At 29.3% G+C, this 19491-nt stretch overlaps 1 protein-coding gene across 4 annotated transcripts in view; it reads left to right on the top strand.

Moving 5' to 3' along the window:
* Positions 1-244: 244 nt before the first annotated feature.
* The window catches only part of LOC143224648 (uncharacterized), a 42713-nt gene continuing 23466 nt past the window's right edge, over positions 245-19491 (top strand). For 2 of the 4 annotated variants that reach the window (XM_076452808.1, XM_076452800.1), the window contains exons 1-3: positions 247-607; positions 9288-9411; positions 11113-11253. In XM_076452808.1, the coding sequence (XP_076308923.1) occupies positions 352-607; positions 9288-9411; positions 11113-11253 (521 nt within the window). In that variant the 5' untranslated portion in view covers positions 247-351. Of the gene's footprint in view, positions 608-9287; positions 9412-11112; positions 11254-17873; positions 17946-19491 lie in introns of all 4 variants that reach the window. The other 2 variants (XM_076452791.1, XM_076452782.1) reach the window with 2 other exon arrangements.

Raw genomic sequence — 19491 nt, 5'->3', positions numbered from 1 at the left:
GTAAATCACGAAATGTGCCAATATTATTGCCGTGTATTATATAAATTGTGCAATATCATCTCTCCTGAAATACAAATAGGTAATTATAGTTGTTTACGTTGAGAAAGAGTTGAAAAGTCGATTAGTATTATTTTAATCGAAAAATGTAAAATGCCTTTTTATTTATGACGTTTAAAAATTAAAGTAGGAACAAGAAGGGATACAATTAGAGCTTTTGACGTCACTCAAAATCTTGATATTCTTCCCGCCATGCAATGCAGAACACATTAATACGCCATTTTGGCATGCCTTCGTGATAAGAGAGTTGTTTGAGCTATCAGATTCCATCCAATTTCTTGTTCTTTCCATGTAATGATGGAGAACGCATATGGAATCGGTGTTAAGAATAGATACGATATATTCTTAAATGAAGATGAAGATCCGTTGGAAATATTAAAACAACAAGAAGAAAAAAAGGAAAAGAAAAAAACTGACAAAGTCAGCAAAGAACCAAAAGTGAAAAGCGTGAAAATTGGAAAGCAAAATGTAATACCTCCGGCCCCTAAAAAAGGTGGGAAGGAAGATGTTAATAATGTTAGAACTCAAGAACTGCAACAGAAACGATCAGGTATGCATAGACTATTAGACATATATTTAAGTTTTTGTTTATGAGGTGGAAATTATTAAGTTAAGCCTAACGTAAATACACGTGAAATTGTACGAATGTTTTGTTCGTCTATGCCGTTGTGTGAACTGTCCGCGAAGGGTAGGCGGTTTTCTGTCTTTTAAACTTTTTGTGAATATTTTGAAGATAATTTGTTTATTACGTTACATTAATAGATGAAGTAGTGTACTAATGTTTCGACTCTTTACGGTGTATATATTTTATTGCAGAATTATGTGGATTTGTTTGAACTAGAAAATAAACAGCTGTAGTACAGGTACTTTACTAGACTTGGTTTTATTTCATATAATCATGAATGTATGATAAAGTGAGTCAATAAGTATAACATTGAATTTTAACTTGTTTGCAGCAAGTATGTTGGTACTTTTGTATTGTAGTCTTCAAAATTAGTGACTCAAAACATAAAATATAATTGCTACTAACTGTAACTTTTGTGTGGCTGTTTTTATCTGCTATATTATACTTTACATAAGTGATGCACTTTATAGTGCATAAATAATATCACAGACTTGTGTGTGTGTGTATGTAAATGTGGTGATACAAGAAAAGATTTTGGAAATTTTAATTCTTGCATAAGTTACATAATCATTGTTGGATGTAAATAATTTCAGTTTTTTGTTTCTTGTGCTTATTTTCTTATAAGTGGTGGTTGCTGGTCTCCCAAATATTTCATGAGAGGGATTTAAGAATATCTGATATTCAATTTGTGTGCATCAATAAGAGAGGGAAATTAATATTTAATGTTTGTACTTATAACTAGGGTAAAAATGAAATTTTCATGATCTACTTACACTTATAAGAAAATGGAATAATATACTTTTATGTTTACCATGTCAGTGTCTCCTTGTATGAAAATATTTTTTCTTTTTTAAGATCTTAGTTCCTTAAATTTCTAGTGTTAGTTTGGTTTCATATTGTTTGTTTTTAGGCCAAGTACTTATCAGTTCTGTGGTCTGTGTTTAAATGTTAAATGATACTGATTTTTCTAACTCGGTACTGCTGTTTTCAAAACTGAATGGTTATAAGTTAATATCTACATTTTATGAACATTAACAACTTTATTGAATTGAATAAGAACACAACGTGTAATGCATCTGATTGTCTTTTTGTGGTCAAAGGCCATGTCATTGCATTTGTAGGCTTACATTCAAAATTCTATTGAATTACTATTTTTATAAATTTAGGTCAGTTACTTTATCAGTATCAAATTGTAGATTATATTTTAATTTCTAGTAATATACATTAATTTCTTATTTTAAAAGGAAGTATTAAGAGTCCTAAATATTGATTTTTGTGTTATTTAGTAATATTGAGTGCAGCTTTGGTACAAATTAGTTGTTTCTGAGGTCCAAGTACAAAGTGTGTTTTCTGAGATATTAATATATTTAATGAATCAGGCAAGATGGTCTTGCCTACCTCTTATTTTTATAAATATTTTCTTAGATACACTTTGTTTGTCCACTATGTTGTTTTCTAAGCTTCTGCAAGGTATTCAAGGGAAACTTTCTTTTGATAGTAGATTCCAATTGGTAAGCCATTGTTGAGCTTAAAAAATCATATGGTTTTAGACCTAAAGTGCAGTGTAGTTGCTAAGCTTGATAAATTACAGTGGAATTCTGTAGTACTGATGTAATAATTTTTATTTGAAAGTGCATATATAAAGCCTAAAAAAATTTGTATTCAAATTGTTTTCTGTACTTCTTTCTTTACTGTTTTATGTTTTAATGAAACTTAATTTAAGAAATTGTTTGTGAATAGTTAACATGTACATATATAGATAATGTATTATAACTAAAATGTGACTGTATTATGAACTACTGCTCCACTAGAACATGGCTGAGACAAACCACTTTAAGATCAATTTTATATTCCTTGATACCATTATATAAGTGCATGTGTAACATATTGTTGAAACTTTTGTAATGTTAGTCAAGCATGGCTGAAAGGTAAATAAATACGTATTGATTTTAGTTTCATGAGATTTAAAGTGTTGAGATTAAATATTTGTGTGATAATTTATCATGTAATAGATTTAATATTATTCATTTTAATGGCTGTTTCAGCTTATATATTTAAAAATGTATGTAACTCTTTTACATGTATATTGCAAAAATCCTCCTTGTTCTCTAAACTTGTAGAAGATTCTTGTGTGTAAAAAAAACAAACAAAAACAAAAATACATTTTACACTATTGCCAACTGAACTTTTAAGAACCTTGCTTAAATTTTATAAATAATTATGCAGAGAGACAGTTTTAGGTTATTGTTGGTTTACTATAGTAGTATACTATAAGTCTGGGACGCTAGAACTGTGATTAATGCTCATTAATCAGAAAACTACAGATATTTGACCAAAAACAGTTGTAGATTTCAAACATTACAAACCATTAAATCGTGATGTTAGAATTTCTACAAGGACATTAGGTATCTTCCTGTGTGAAAAGTTAGCTTGTAAACCACATGAGGTCAGCCAAGAATAGAGCTAGCTAGCCAGCCAGCCTTCTATCAAGTGAATTGAACCTGTGTATTGATATAGAATTAGTTCTTTCCTTGTGAACCATGGAGAAAGTAGTATTGGAGGCTTGTAGCCATAAGTTTTGAGGTTAGTGCAAACAAAATAAAATTGTATGAAATTTCTATAGGAAGAGAATTTTGGTGTAATTATGCATGTTGGCAAGTTTTAACAAATTAAGATGTGAAATTGTAAAATTTAAATGCTCCACAAGTGACAACATCAAAACTTGTTTGGATGAAAGTGTTAACACTACTGAAAGCAACTGCTTTTTCCAGTAATTGCACTTTAACACGTAAGATCACTTTTCATAAAAAGAAATTTTTACCATCTTGGCAAAAACCTGTACTTGTTCAGTCCACTAAAGGTGAGGATTCTTATAAAAATCCAACTTTTCTAGTTTGATATCTTCTGGATAAAACTTCAAAACAATCAATTTGTCTCCACACAAAGGCATAGTTTCACAAAATCACCTAATGTAGATTTGGTCACTGGTAAAAAGTCATTGTTAGGGAGGAATTTAGACATTTTGTCTGGTTCTGTGTGTGTTTGACAAATAACACTGCTAATCCCAATTCCATGCTCATAAGTATTCTAAGTGATACTGGGGCAACTTGGCTATTATTATATAAAGGTATATTGCTTTTTGCTGTTTTTTCAGTGGTGAGTCTGTTATTGCTCAGGATATTGAAGGTGATTTTGTTAATATTCCTCTTCATACCATTTATTTAGCATCAGACCTAGTTTTTGGGACTAGTTGTGGTTGGAGTAAGACCTGCTCTGCCAATTAAGGATGAATCCTTATTGTTGGAAAATATGGCTGGGAGAAAAGTTGTTGTTGAGCCCAAGATGATCAGCAAACCGATCACTGTTTTACATAGGATGACGAGGAGGAGGAAAATCCTGGCGTTTCCCTCATATGTTCGGGCTAAGATGTTAAGCCATGAACAAATTATAAACATTTTCAGAGAACTATATTATAGATTTGTCTGACATTTTATGGATCCAGTGAGGATCTTGTGAATAACTGTCCTACTTATAATTCCCTGAGGAGTGAGAATGATGGACATGAGGGATCTGATTTGCCTGGTAAGTTGTATTTGCTAGAAATAGAATTATTGTCAAGCAAGAAAAAGAACCACAGGTCTCTTCTATTTATATATACACTCCCAACAGATGAACTGGAAAAAAGTTCCAAATGGTTACTTTTTCAAAAATTGTGCTTATGAATAAATGGTGACCACTAAATGTACACAGTTTCAGAGGACTAGGCTGAAGTCTATCAAAATGTTTTCAATGAACTCTCCATGGGAGGTCATTTAGGTGTCAATAAAATGTGAAAAAAATTGATATTTCTTTTGGCCAAATATTAGGCAAGTTGTTCTTCAATTTTGTGAAATTTGTCACACATATCAATTGGTTGGAAAACTTAAGCAGGAAATTCCTGTTACTCCTTTGAAAACTATTCCATATTTCAAAGATCCCCATCAGTCTTTATTGTTGATTTGTTTTGGGTCTTGAACACATTTGATCTTTTTGGTTAATGTTCTCATCACAGACTTGTTCTATATGACCAATCACCATGACTTCTTTGCATTCATTTAGTCTTTTTAGATTTAAAACTTCTAACATTCAATATAATACACACCTCCCCAAAATTTGTCAATATTTAATTTAATATTAACATGCAAAAAATCATGTTTTTAAGGAAGTATTTTTAGTGAAGATTTGTTGAAGAATATATAAATTCCTTTGAATAGTCTGTGCAAAATAATTTTCATGCTAACATTAAAAATATTTTCCTTTATCTCAAAAATGTCATCTTTAAGACTTGTACATTTCAAACATTTGTTCAATAACATTTGATAGTTTTTGTTATTTTCTCTGCCCCAACTCAGAATGGTATTGGTTAATTTGACCAACCTTGTAACCACCAAGAAAAACAAAACGTTCTAAATTACCCTTATTTTAATTTCTACAATGACTATTGTAATATGAAACTACATTTGTTTATTCTAATTAGCTCTTGAGTTTGTAACAGTATACATCTATTTATAATTAAATTTTGTTTTATTGCTCTTTGAACTGTGACTGGCTACTGTTTGTGCCATTATAAGTTATAAATCACTTGGAATGTGCAGCTATGTTACACTGTCAAATAACATTATAAATGAATTACAATGACTAGCACAAGCAGCTTGCATGCATGCCTTATGAAACATTTATTGTTATTTATTTTACTTCATCTAATTTAACTAACTTACTTGTATTTTTCATTTTACTTTTAGAATTACACACAAAGAATAAACATAAAAAACAAGAAATAAAATACTTATCCAGTCTTTTTTCGTGCTCTGATTTGTTGGAGGGAGTAAACCCTAATTTTTTTTTATACTGCTTGTAGTATTGCAATTAATAACTTATTTAATTAGTGTTCCAAACAATATAGACCAATAATAATTTACCCTGACTTAATTGTTTTTGGCTTTCTAACTACTGTAACGAACCATTGTGGTTTCTGTGGGAATGAAAGTTGTATTACAAGTGAAATTAGTGCTTATCTTGTCAAATACAATGTTATTTGATAGATGGAAACCTGGACTTTCTATTGATTATAGGTACTATATAATTAAATCTAAAAGAGAACTATTAACAAAGTCTGAAAGAGAAGATGTGACAGGATCAGGTTTGATTTCCTATTTATAGCACTGTAACCAAGCAGAATTGAAGGATTTTGATATTATACTTTGAACAATGACAATTCTATAGGAACCAATTAGGAAAGATGACTGGAGAAAATGTTAGTGTGACACTAGAAGTTCAGGATTATATAAATATTTCCTTGTGCAATTAAGAATAAAACTTCCATACTATTAAAATATGGATTATTAGCTACTAGTTTATACTGTTGCATAACAAGTAGTTCAATAAAAGTTTGAATGTAAGGTACTAAAACTTTGTCGCATAATATATAATTTTGTGATAATAAGGTTATTTATATTGATTTATATACTGTATTATTCATATTCACAATGCATATGTGTATGTTAGTTAAAGATTGTAACACCAGTTAAATTCTATAAGGATGAAGGTATAATGGATTTAATATTGTATACTTATTTTAATGTTTATTTCACTTAATAAATTATGTAACTTGTATTGCTAATGTCCTGCTGCATCTGTAAATTTGTAGAAGATTTTCAAGTGTCAGAATCAACATTTTACATTGTTGCCAACTGAACTTTTAAGAATCTTGCCTAAAGTTGATAAATTGATGTGCAGAGAGACTGTTTTCAGAATACTCTTGGTTGTGCTATAAACCTCCAAAGCTAAAATTGTGAGTAATGTTTATTAATTGGAAAACTATTTGACCAGGAACGTTTTTGAATATTAAACTATTAAATGTCGGAGAATTAACTAAGACATCAGTATTTCTGCAACGACATTAGACACCTTGGTGAAAAGCTAGCTTGTAAACCCTTGTGAGGCTAGCCAAGAATACAGCTAGCTGGCTTCCAGTTAAGTGAATTGTGCTTGTATATCAACATAGAATTAATTCATTCATTGTAAATCATCAGTAAAATGTTAAGTTCCAGACCAGATGGATGACTCAGTATTGTTTGTTCATTAAAACATTTATATTGATCATTGTATATTTAAAATATATTTGTATTAAGAAAGAAAATTGTTCTTATCAACCTATTATTTAACTCTTAAATTAAAATTTTGGGCTATTTAAAATCATGAAACAACATCAAAATTTGGAGGTTCATCTGAGACAAACCTTAATACATAACAAGACATTGTAGATGGGAAAAAGCATAATTTCTTTTTTATGGTGGTTACAAGGCCAGTCAAGTTGACTTAACCTGCACGAATACAATGTAGAAAATAACATACAAAAAAAATTTAATGCTCTATCAGAATCTTTAACTTCCAGATGGATATTAAACATTCAAAACAGATAATTCATGAGCAAATTGGTAACAATTACTTAAAATCTTTATGAAAATTTATACCTTCTACAAATGAAAGGCTTTTAATGGTTATTGATAATCTGCAAAATTTTACGAAGGTGCACTTATTGTATTTTAAACCTTTCACAGTGGACTCTGTATAATATACACGATTCTGTTTACACATTTGCATGTTAGTTATTTGCACTATAACTTGTGATACAGCATGTGTACCTTCAAAGAATTCCGTACTCCTTTAGTAAAGAGTACAAGTTTTTGTACAGAAAAAAATCATTTTTTTGCTAAAGATTTGTTTGAAAAGAGTTTCTTTCATTACTAGTTTTTGAGTGCAAAGTAATTTCTTGTTATGATTAAAAACAAAATATTCTTCCCTGAAATCTCAGATATTTACATAATCTCTTAAAACCTAAATATATTTCAAACATTTTTTCAGTAAGATTTTATAATTTTCTGTACTCTTACCTATGTGGGGTCTGTCAGTTGATGTCAACCATCATTAAAAAAATTGGGAAATATAAATTATGCTTTTTTCATGCTAAAATGACAACATATAACATGAAAATACAAGTTTAATGTAAGTGGCATAATCACTACTATATATGAACATGTATATTTTTACTATATTTACCTTTGTGTCTATCTACTATTACATATGTGTATATAGATATTAGAAATAAATTGCTTATTTTTCTTAAAATATAGAACAATAAATCAAGAAGTAAGATGGACTATCTCCTCGCTATAACCTTTTTATTTTGTTGCTGGACACAAGTTGCTAAGCCTTTTAAAATTTCTCATATAGAGGACATCAAACAAAATATTTTAGGCATTAAATGTACAGTTGAATAACTAAAAAAAATTGTAGATAACTACTGATACCATAAGTTCTACTATAATTTATTAAGCTTACTAAGATTTATATTTATAAAATAAGAAACTTTGAGCAGACTAAAGACACAACATACTTCATTGAAATCTTGGATCAAAAGAACATGGAAGTCTTTTTCAAAAATTAAAATGAAGGGGGGAACCACTCAGGTTTCTTGCATGTCATATACTGAAGTAAGTGTATATAAGACTATAAAAAAATGGAAAGAGTTGAGCAGGGTCCACTGTTTGATTCATTACATAAATCATATTTTAGCAAAATAAAAATGAGGTTACTTTAGATTTTAGCTTGTCAGTATTAATAATTTGAGTTCCTAATTTGTATAAAAGTATACTTTTTGTATTTTGACACAACAAACATCTAGTTTTAAACAGTGCTGCATTCAACAAACCACATAACTTACTAAAATCTACATTTAGATGTGTGCTTTTATTTACTTTTAAGAAAACTTATTAAAGTTTGAATTACAGTCTACAGTTTGTTTCTAAACTTGACATAAATTCATAAAATAGTTTAAAATTTTGAATGCAAGTCAACAAATGAGATATGGCCTTTGATGCATGACCTGTTGCTTAAAGGGTTAACAGTTATAGCATGCAAACTAATGAGCACAAGATGGTTATGAAGTTAGTTCCTGGAACCAAGCTCATACTGAAAGGGTTAATTTGTATGTCAAAATTACTGTTAAGAAGAGGAATGAACTATTGTGATATGTAGACTGACCCTTAATTAGAATTATAATGTTGGAAAGTTGTTCAAAATATTGGGTTATCAGTGTTGTATTCTGGTTTGTCATTGATAGCTTAATATTGATCTTTATAATCACTTGTACTGCTTGTTAATGGTGCCTTTCACATTTAATATTTTTGAAAGTAGTATGACAATAGTTATGAAATGTTTGTTTGGTGACCTAGTAAATTTGATTTGTAAATTATAATACAACATGTACCTTTTTATTTCAACACTTGTATTTGGTTGTAAATAAAAATGGTGGTACTGTATTTTTACTGTATTTATTTGGCTTTTTGTGGGCACCGAAACACAAGAGTAAATTGTAAAATGTTAGTAGTTGTGTTCAAAAGAGAGGATGTGACAATTCTCTTGTCAGTTGTTTAAAACAAAATGAAAAGGGATTTTAAATTTGACAGAATAACTAAAAATTTGGACATTTCAAAAAATTAAGATGGGTTTGTTAAACATGTACTTCAACATAAGGAATTTGGTTGTAATATATTTGTTTGTACAGAGAGACCACCTCCAAGGATCTCTGGAGATAAGACCAGATTTATCCCCCATGATGATCATAAAGAAAACGAAGAAAGAAAAAACAGAAGAAACAAAGAAGCTCCATTCCCCCAAGTTGATGGAAGGTAAGCTTGTGTTTGTTAAATTTTAATTACTTGTACTGTCTTTTTTCACATCAATTTCATATTGTCTATGGCTGTTAACCAAATGAGGCAGTACTTGTGTTTTTAATAGAAATGTAATACTAACTTTCTCACTAACAGCTCGGTCCTAGGAAATAACCTCATAACTATTTTGTTCTTGTTATTTTTATACTATAACTTCTACTGTATGCACATCTTCACAAAATTTGGCACCTTGTCAGTGTTGTCATTTCTATACAAAATAAAATCATTTTATTAAAATTAAAATCTCTACTAAATATTTGTCCATAAATATGCCAACCTTTTTTTTTACTAGTCTTAAATGCAAAGTGAATTGTTAAGTTCATTTTAAAAATGCTCTTCTTATTCTCCAAAATCTCAAATCTTGTAAATATAAAATATTTATCAGTAAAATTGTATTTTGTTTATCATCTCTACCCTAATAATATATTTGATTCTTTAGTCAGTAAACAATTCATTATAATTGGTCACAAAGTCTCCAAGTACTTCTCTTGAGAATTTGAACTGCTAGACATTTAAAATGTTCTTTTTTTACTCTTAGTGGTTAAAGTAGAAATCTACTGAAAGTAAATCAACAAAGCACATGCAAAGAAATAAGCTGACTTGATCTCTTCACTGAGAACACAATGTATAATTTATCAATTTACAACAATTTACATTGTATTCTACAATGTTGATAATAATTCTCCAGGGTAATAAGATTGCACTTTGAATCAGTTGGGAATGTTTGTTTTACATAAGGTACACTTTACTGTATTTTTTACTAAATCTGATCATATGTAGTTGTGTGGAATGTGTAGTGGTAATTAATAGATTGAATGTGTGTAAGATACTGTGAGCCTATAATATTAAGTAAGCACCAGTTATATAGTAGTACACAATATAATTGATACAGTAAAACTTCTGTTAAAAAAATCTTAAACTGAGTATACTGAGTATATACAATTCTAATTACAAATTCTTGATTTCCATTTTTTTTTCTAAAATTTCACTGAAAAATAATTTATTTTGACCTTAAAGAACTGCAGATTTCTGAAATTTGAGCAAGTTTTTAATAGATAGGTGATTGAGCTTTTAATTTTGGCACTTCGTTAACTTTGGTAAAATTGGGTTTATTGATAGAAACCCAGTTTGGAGTGGGGGGTTAAGTAATAGTCCAATTTTTAATATTACTTCTAAGTTTATGAAATTTAAATTCATATCTGGTACTCTTTATGTACAATGAAGTGCATAAATTATATTATGAATTTGTTTGGTTTTGATGGAGTTAAATTTTCAAAGAGAAGTTTGAAAGTTTTATATTTATAAAAAATTTAACAATCAGTTTAGGTTTTTTATACTGTTCACTATCTGAGATTCACACACGTTGCAACATCATAAGTGTAAACATTTTATAACATTCATAACCATTTATAGTAATATGTGAAATAACTGTGTGGGAATTTCTTTTTGCATTGTAGATTTGTTTCTGTGAAACAAAAAAGATTACATGTCTGTTGAAAAGTATAAAATATTTAAAATTAATTTTGATGAATGCTTCTAAATTTTGAAATTCAACTTTAGCTATTCTGTTAAGACAATTTGCACAGGGAATAGAAAATGATGTTAAAAACAACTTTTTATATAAACATTTCTTTTGTTTTTAATTTTTCTTTGTTTTAGAGATTGTGGTGATGGTGAATTTGGAATGAGGCGAGGTCGTGGAGGTGGTAGAGGCAGGGGCAGAGGAGGACGTGGACGTGGGATTGGCATAGATGGCAGGGGTAAACGGGAATTTGATAGACAAAGTGGGAGTGACAAAAGGTGAATTTTAGTAATGAAATTATATTAATTCTCCTAACACTACCTTGGTCAGTGTTACCAACATGATCTCTTTGTATTCATTTCATCTTTAAAGACTTAATATTTCTAATTTTGAATATAGGGTGTAATTAAGTCTCTCGCATACAAAATCATTTCTAGTGAACTAATTTTAATCAACTAAATGATTTGACCGCTAATATATTCAGTATTTATTTTGAATAGTCTGTATGCTAAGCAATTTTCATGCCAAGGTTAAAAATACCTTTCCTCACGTCAGGAATCTCAGATATACTTTGTGTAATTCTAAAATGTTTTAAATACATTTTAGACTTTTTCCAGTAAAACTATTTTATCTGTTTTCTCTAATCTGTCTCAATGTGATTGGACAATTTGACCAAATTTGTAACCACCAAAAAAATCAAAATACGTATAAATTACATTAGTTTATTTAAGTAGCTTTAAATTCATAATAGTATACATTTATTTATGATTAAATTTTATTGTTGTATTGCTCTTTTGATTGCTTTCTGAACCATGTTTTAACTACTGTTTGCACCATTATAAGTTGTGAATTACATTACCTGTGTGCTGCTCACGTGTGTTTGTCGGGAAAATTTTTTATTATATTGTTAATTTTCTCTAATCTTTAATTAACCTGAAAAGATCCCAATTTTTACATTTGTCACCTTTGTAATAATAAGAAACAAATAAACCTGAAAAACAAGAAGTACATTATTTGCCCAATCTTCTTTTTTCTTGCTGTTGATGGTCAATTATACCTAAGCTTGCATATTTTCTACTAATGGTAGTAGTGCCTTAACTAATTTTAATCAAATAATACATCAGAAATATATTAACATGCATATATAAAGCAGGCAATTCCCCTTAACTCAATTTTTCTGGCTTTCTAACAATTCTAGGAGGACATTTTATGGAGAAACTAGCCACATCTAAAAATGGACTGTGGGTGATGCTATGGATCAAACAATTATCTTTAAACTCTGCTTCATGTACCATTAGAAGATAGTAATTAACCACTAACTCTTTCAACACAGTCTTTTGATTGGCCACATGACCTCTGTATACTTGGTTAAAGTCTATAGATTAAACTCCTAAATTTCAATATAGTGTGTATATCTTTACAAAATTTGGCAGTCTTTCAATTAACATTACAAATATTTCGCATAAAAAATCATTTTTAATAATGTAGTTTTGAATTGTTTTAGAAACGTGTGCAAAGTAATGTTAAAATCAAAAATACTTTTCCTCATTTCAAAAAATATTTTTGTAGTAAAACATTATATTTCACCTGTTACTTTCTCTACACTAAGTTAGAATGGGATTAATTTAACCAACCTCTTAGCCATCAAAAAAAGGGGGGAAAATATAATTTTTTCTTCCCCCCCCCCAGAATGACTTCAAATTGCAACATGAAACTACATTGGTTTAAGCTTGTAACAATGTACATCTATTGATAATTAACTTTTACTATATTGCTCATTGAACATTGTATAACTACTATCTGTACCACAACAAGTTGTTAATTACTTAGGACAAGAGCAGCTCCAGTGATGTTATCAAATTAGAATACCTAGGTGTTGCTTAAGTGTGTGCCTCAAACCATTTTTATCATTATTATTTTACCTAATTTAACCTTAAGTTAAAATCTGTATTTTTGTATCTTAGTTAGTTTTATAATAAATAAACAAAGAATAAGAAATAAATTACTTTCCCAATCATTTTTTTTTTCTTGCTGTTGTCCATCGAAGACATCTAAGCCTACATATTGTATGCTAATGCATTAAATAATTTTTACTTAATTAAATCATGCACCAAAGCATAAGGACTGTTAACTTTCCAATGGGGGTGAAACTTGTTTTCTTAGTAAAATTGACACTTATCTGTTCATAACACATAAAATACATCATCTGATAGAGGAAAACCTTTGAGATTCTATTGATTTATAGGTAACACATTTAAATGCAAAAGTAAAAAACTATTAATGAAGCCTGAAAGAAAGGATGTGGTAGGAGGGGTTTGATTTTCTATTTATAGTTCTGTAACTAAGCAAAATTGAATATTAATATTACATTTTGTCTGAACAATAACAATTCCATATGAATCAATTTATCTAATTTTGTACATTGTAAAGAGGTGATGGATTAAATAGAGAAGATGACTTAAATGTTACTGTGTGACACTAGACGTTCAGGATTATTTAAATATTTCCTTATAGAGTTAAGAATATAAAACTTGTATACTATTAAAATATGGATTATTAGCTAAATGTTCATGTTGTATTAATTGGTATAATATAAACAGAAAATAGTTTCATAAAGTTTTGAATGTAAGACAAACTTTTATGTGCAGCAAAAGATATCTGGATTAAAAGGGTTAGTACAATTGTGGATAGTTATGTACAGGTAATGACTTTTTAGTTCATCTATGTTCACTTTTGAAGAATGTTTTGGTGTGTTTACTTGTAGGGTGTAATTTTTAAATAGTCTGAACCTAGTTCTATAATTTGTAGAAAACATTTTTCTGTTAATCTTATCAGAATGGGTAGGTGGTCACAGGACATTATGTCTGGAGAAATATTCAGAATTTTGTTGTACATGTTGCATCAAATTGTAGATTATAACTTTGAATTTTATTGTTATACATTAGCTGGTTTCTTAATGTGAAAATAAGTATTAAATGTTAACATAAAACAGAAAAATCATTTTCTGGATTTGGTCACATGATGCCCACAATACGACACCTATAGTTTCATACCAATTATAAACTAAAATTTCCAATATTGGCAAACTACGATACAAGATAAGAACATCTCGCCTTTTCTATTTGCTGTAATATCATAACATTTATCAAATTCACCTTAATGGTTCCACCCAACACTTTGTTTTAGTAGACTTGTTTATCTTTACCTCTTTTCATTATTATCTACAAGTTTATAACCAGTTGAAAGCTCTTATATTGTTGGAGAGAGTGGAGTATTGTGGTTTGCCCTTTTTCCTGAACAGAAATTCAATTTTTTTAGACCTAAATACAACATAATTTAGAAGTCTAGTAAATTACTGCAAATTCTTGTTATATAATTTAAACTTTTTCTGATAATCAAATATGCATACGAGGTCTACAAAAAAAGTTTTGTAATTCAGCATGTGAAGGTGAACAAGGCTATGCCAGGGGTTAAGTACAACTCATGCAAAAACCTTCAAAACATATGTAATAGAGATAATTGTTTTTTGAATATTTGTATTTACTTTGATTTAAAGCAAAATAACTAATTTATTTCGTGATGTCGAGAAACCCACTTGTTGAGAAATTTATATGCAAAACCGGCTCGTTTGGGTTGAGAAAATATTTTACATAGAAGAAGCGAACAACGTTTGACCTTCTTCGGTCATCGTCAGGTTCACAAAGAAAGGGGTAACTGACCGGAAGCTGACCACATGTTTGAAAGGGGTTGTGTAACTGTGTGTCGAAATGTAGAGGGCGGTATTAGATGTTTGAATATATAATTTTATTTATTTTATTATATTAATATAGGTATAAAGGCGTTCCTTTATATTGGTTTATTTTGGGTTTAAGTTGTTGTATAAGTAAGGCTTCTTTAATTTTGCATTTGTTTATGTTTGTTTCTTTATTTAGTATTTGAGTGTTTTCTATGGTTATGTTGTGTTTATTTGACTTGCAGTGTTGGCGTGTGAAGTTGACTTTTATGATCTTTGAATCTGGTTTTCATTTTCTACTTGTTTCTCAATATAGAAGTCATTGGCAGTTATCACATTGTATTTTATAAATAATGTTAGTGTGGTGTTTGTCAGTGTAGTTTTACATAGTATAGACCTCAGTTTTGTGCCTGGTTTTTGAATAAATTTGGTATTAACTGGAATGTCATATTTTGTTACTAGTTTTTGCCAAATGTTGGGAATATATGGTACGCAGCTGTATATGTTGGTTCAACCAACTAAAGTAAATACAGCTCATGAATCAAAAAACCACGAAACCATATACTGCTGTATACCATATATTTCTGACATCAGCAAACAACCAACATTTGGCAAAAATTAGTAACAAAATATGACATTCCAGTTAATACCAAATTTATTCAAAAACCAGGCACAAAACTGAGGTCTATACTATGTAAAAACTACACTGACAAACACCACACTAACATTATTTATAAAATACAATGTGATAACTGCCACGACTTCTATATTGGAGAAACAAGTAGAAAAATGAAAACCAGATTCAAAGATAATAAAAGTCGACTTCACACGTTTACGAACACTGCAAGTCAAATAAACACAACATAACCATAGAAAACACTCAAATACTAAATAAAGAAACAAACATAAACAAATGCAAAATTAAAGAAGCCTTACTTATACAACAACTTAAACCCAAAATAAACCAATATAAAGGAACGCCTTTATACCTATATTAATATAATAAAATAAATAAAATTATATATTCAAACATCTAATACCGCCCTCTACATTTCGACACACAGTTACACAACCCCTTTCAAACATGTGGTCAGCTTCCGGTCAGTTACCCCTTTCTTTGTGAACCTGACGATGACCGAAGAAGGTCGAAACGTTGTTCGCTCTTCTATGTAAAATATTTTCTCAACCCAAACGAGCCGTTTTTGCATATAAACTAATTTATTTGTAAGCATTAATATACATAATGTATGGTAACCCATACCTCACTGTGCCTTATAAAATATTGGAAACTATGCAATCACTGGTTACTGTGTAAGCATGGTAAAATGAGAAAGAGAAGGTTTATAAACACTTTTACACCTGTATTATCACTAAATTTCAACCACCCAAGTTTATTGGATTTGTGTGTTTTACCTTCATCTCCTTTTATGAATTTTACTACATTTACTGTAGTTTTACCTTTTTACTGGATGTTTGGTGCAGATAGCCTAGCTGCTTTGTGCCATAAAACACTAAATCAGTATTGGATTTGTACAGAGCCATATTATAAATATTGTCTCTCACTTTTATACAGTACTTTAGATAATTCTTGTTGCAACTACTGTACTGTGTAAGCAAGCTGATAAATCCTATGCCACTGTTTTCAGAGTTGTCATTTGAACTGACTAGGAAATGTCTACCTAAGGACCAACATTAAAGTACCTAAGCTTATTGTATTAGTTCATACTTACTACAGAACCATAGCATAAGCAGTTTATAATGCTTTAGACAATTCTTGTTGTAACTAATACTGCCAACAAATTGATATTGACAGTGTCAAGTGTCAAAGTATGAAAAAAAACCTAAAAAAGAATAGTAATTTGGTTTCTGCCTCATCTGTTAAAAGTAGAATGAACAGAATAAATAGGTTTTAAAAAGATTAGAAGAAACTTTCAGGAGATTTACTTGGAAAATGTGTCTGGACTAATGAACAACACTGTTTGTTTCTTCTAGTTTCTAAGACATCTAGAAATAAATTAACTACAAAAAATAATTTTGAAAGAGTGAGAAGGGTAAATTCTGACCATAAGTACTTTGAAATTTTGTGATCAGTGCTAACAGTACTATACATTTTAATTTGTTTGCAAACTTTATTTTTGTTGCACTTTTGATTACTTATCTACAACCTGGAGAATCAAATATCTTACAGTAAAGAAAATAACATAAATCTTTACTGAAAATAAAAATATCAATGCTTGCTATATAAGTCCCTTTTATTTTTTTCATTTGTTTTCATTATTTATTATGAAAGTAAGTAAAATGTAGGAAATGGACATATTAGGTAAGATAATGAAAGAAAAGTAATCTTTATGGAGTATATACACCAGTAGCTTGCATGTTATGCCTTTCAGTAAGTTAGTGCGAGTTGCATGGGTACTGTGTAATTTTCAACTCATTAGGATATTTTTAGTCAGGCATGGTTTATGGACCACTAAAACAAAACTTAACACTAGCATCTACTTACATTTATTATAAGATTCGAGCTATTTAGGTTTCCTGTTAAATCTTTACACGTATAAAATATAACTTTGTATCAATATTTATTATTGACATTATTTTAAGTGTTTAGTTAGCAGTATATGAATAAAATGTCTTAGTTATTGTTGTCAATTATGTAATTTGTTGATGGACCCAAAATTGCCTACTATAGTTTACTTTGCTTATTTTTACAAGTAAGGTAAATGAAGTGTAAGCTTCACTTAGTTACTGTAACTTCATTGTCATATTTGTCTCCTTTGACTTTGTATTTGACATACTTTGAATATGTGAAGACATTAACATAATTAAATTTCGGTTTGAAATCGGAAAGTACCTTAACAGTGAGCTAGAAGTTTTTAATGTTTTAGTATTAAACACTGTTTTAATTCTGGTAATCAAGTATGGAAGCTTCAAATTTAGTTATTGAAATTAGATTTTCAATAAATTGGTAATGGTTGTAAGCTGGAAATAATTCTTTGGATAATTTACTATTATGCATAATATTTTACTTACAAACATTATACCTTTTTTTTGAACATCTTAAGGCTAACTAATTTTGTGTATAAAATGGTAAATGAATTCTTATGACTTTAAATTTTGTTATTAATGATAATGGCATATAAAGCTAAAGTTTTTGACATTTAAAAGTGGTGTAAAGCCAGTTGACAAGAAAGAAGGTGGAGGAGCACACAATTGGGGAACAATGAAGGATGAACTTGAGTAAGTTAAATAGGCAAATGCTTTTGTCTCTTGTTTTATAAATTTATCAAACATGTTTTTAATGATTTCCAACTACTTGTGTGTATATACTGTGAAAAAATATCCATTTTTCATTCATATGATTTGCTATATAACCTGACTAAATGAAATGAGATGTGGTTTCTTAACATAAATAAAGTGTGGTGAAACTTTATTAAGAAATTAACATTGGTTAATTTTTTGGTTGCTCCTAGTCATGAATTTAGAGAAAATGTTGGAATTTTTAAGTGATTTTGAATAGGGGCTTGCTGACTTCAGATTTGAATATGTAGCAAATTCCAATTACTAGCTTAAGTATATACCTTTGGTACTTTCCCTTGGTGGCCTAGTGGTTAAGTGTCTGGGCTTGTAATGTTAAAATTTGTTTTGATACCTTCTGAGGGTAGCTTTATACTTTTATAAGTTTAAATTGTGAACTGAAAGTTGAATTTAAAACATTGAAATGCAGTTACTTCATTCTTTTTAGTACTGTCAGTGTGAGTAGTTTGCTGATATTTGTGGTTTAATTGTTTGTTTTATATTATAAATTTCACTACTATAGTATAGCATATGTGCAGTTTTTCTCAGTAATAAAATCTTGGTAGACAAATGGCCAACGTAATATTCTCCTTAGTCAAATATAATTTTAACTTGCAAAAATCCAGTTGCAGCTATTGTTGTCGCCTTGTAAGTAAATCTGGTACACTTTCCAGTCTTATCATATGACATATTAACCCCTTACCTGCCAGGGCCATTTAATCTTGTGAAGGCAAAATTGCATTTGTGAATTGAAAAACAAAAAAGTATATATAGAGAGAATTTGTCTTTCAGTAAATTTCAGATTTTATTTTTGTAAATAGTAGCATAATATTCAATTATTTATACTAAATTGTATTGCTTGATGATGGTGTGAAGAAAAATTTGATGAAAACACAATCCCAAAATACTTAGAGACAGTGAATGTGTGCCCTCTAAGAAAAATGTTTTTCCTTGTACTTTAGTATTTATTCTGCCATTTATGTTTGATATCTAAACCTTTTTCTAGTTTGTTTTCCTTATAAAACAATATATGAGCAAATTGAACCTCAGCTGTAAATACCTAGTTAAAAATGTTAATTTCAGTATCATTTTATTCCAGTCACTGTTTCATGTTTAGCAAATTGTAGGATAAGCAAAGCAAGTGACAAAATATTGTTTGGATTCTACAGTATAAGCATGGGTGATGCTCATTATACTAACTACCATTTTATTTAGGGATTGTGCTTAATTGTGATCAAGACTTTTTTTAATAAGCATTAGAAAACTCTTTTGGAAAAAAATTATTTGGGATGCATGTGACTTATTTTTCAATAGTAGCTTAAATCATTCTATTTTGTATATCTGTGTTAATTACTATATTGACAAAAGTACTCAAAATACATGTATTTTATCATAACTTTAAGCCGTAAACAAAATACCCTGCATATTTTTAACTAGGTTCTAGGGTACAAGCTACAATGTGAGATTATAAAATGTTATCCTAGGTTTT

Source organism: Tachypleus tridentatus, chromosome 1 (assembly GCF_004210375.1).
Source record: "Tachypleus tridentatus isolate NWPU-2018 chromosome 1, ASM421037v1, whole genome shotgun sequence".
NCBI lineage: Eukaryota > Metazoa > Arthropoda > Merostomata > Xiphosura > Limulidae > Tachypleus > Tachypleus tridentatus.
The sequence above is the reverse complement of the archived record's forward strand: the minus strand, read 5'-3'. Positions and strand labels throughout refer to the sequence as shown.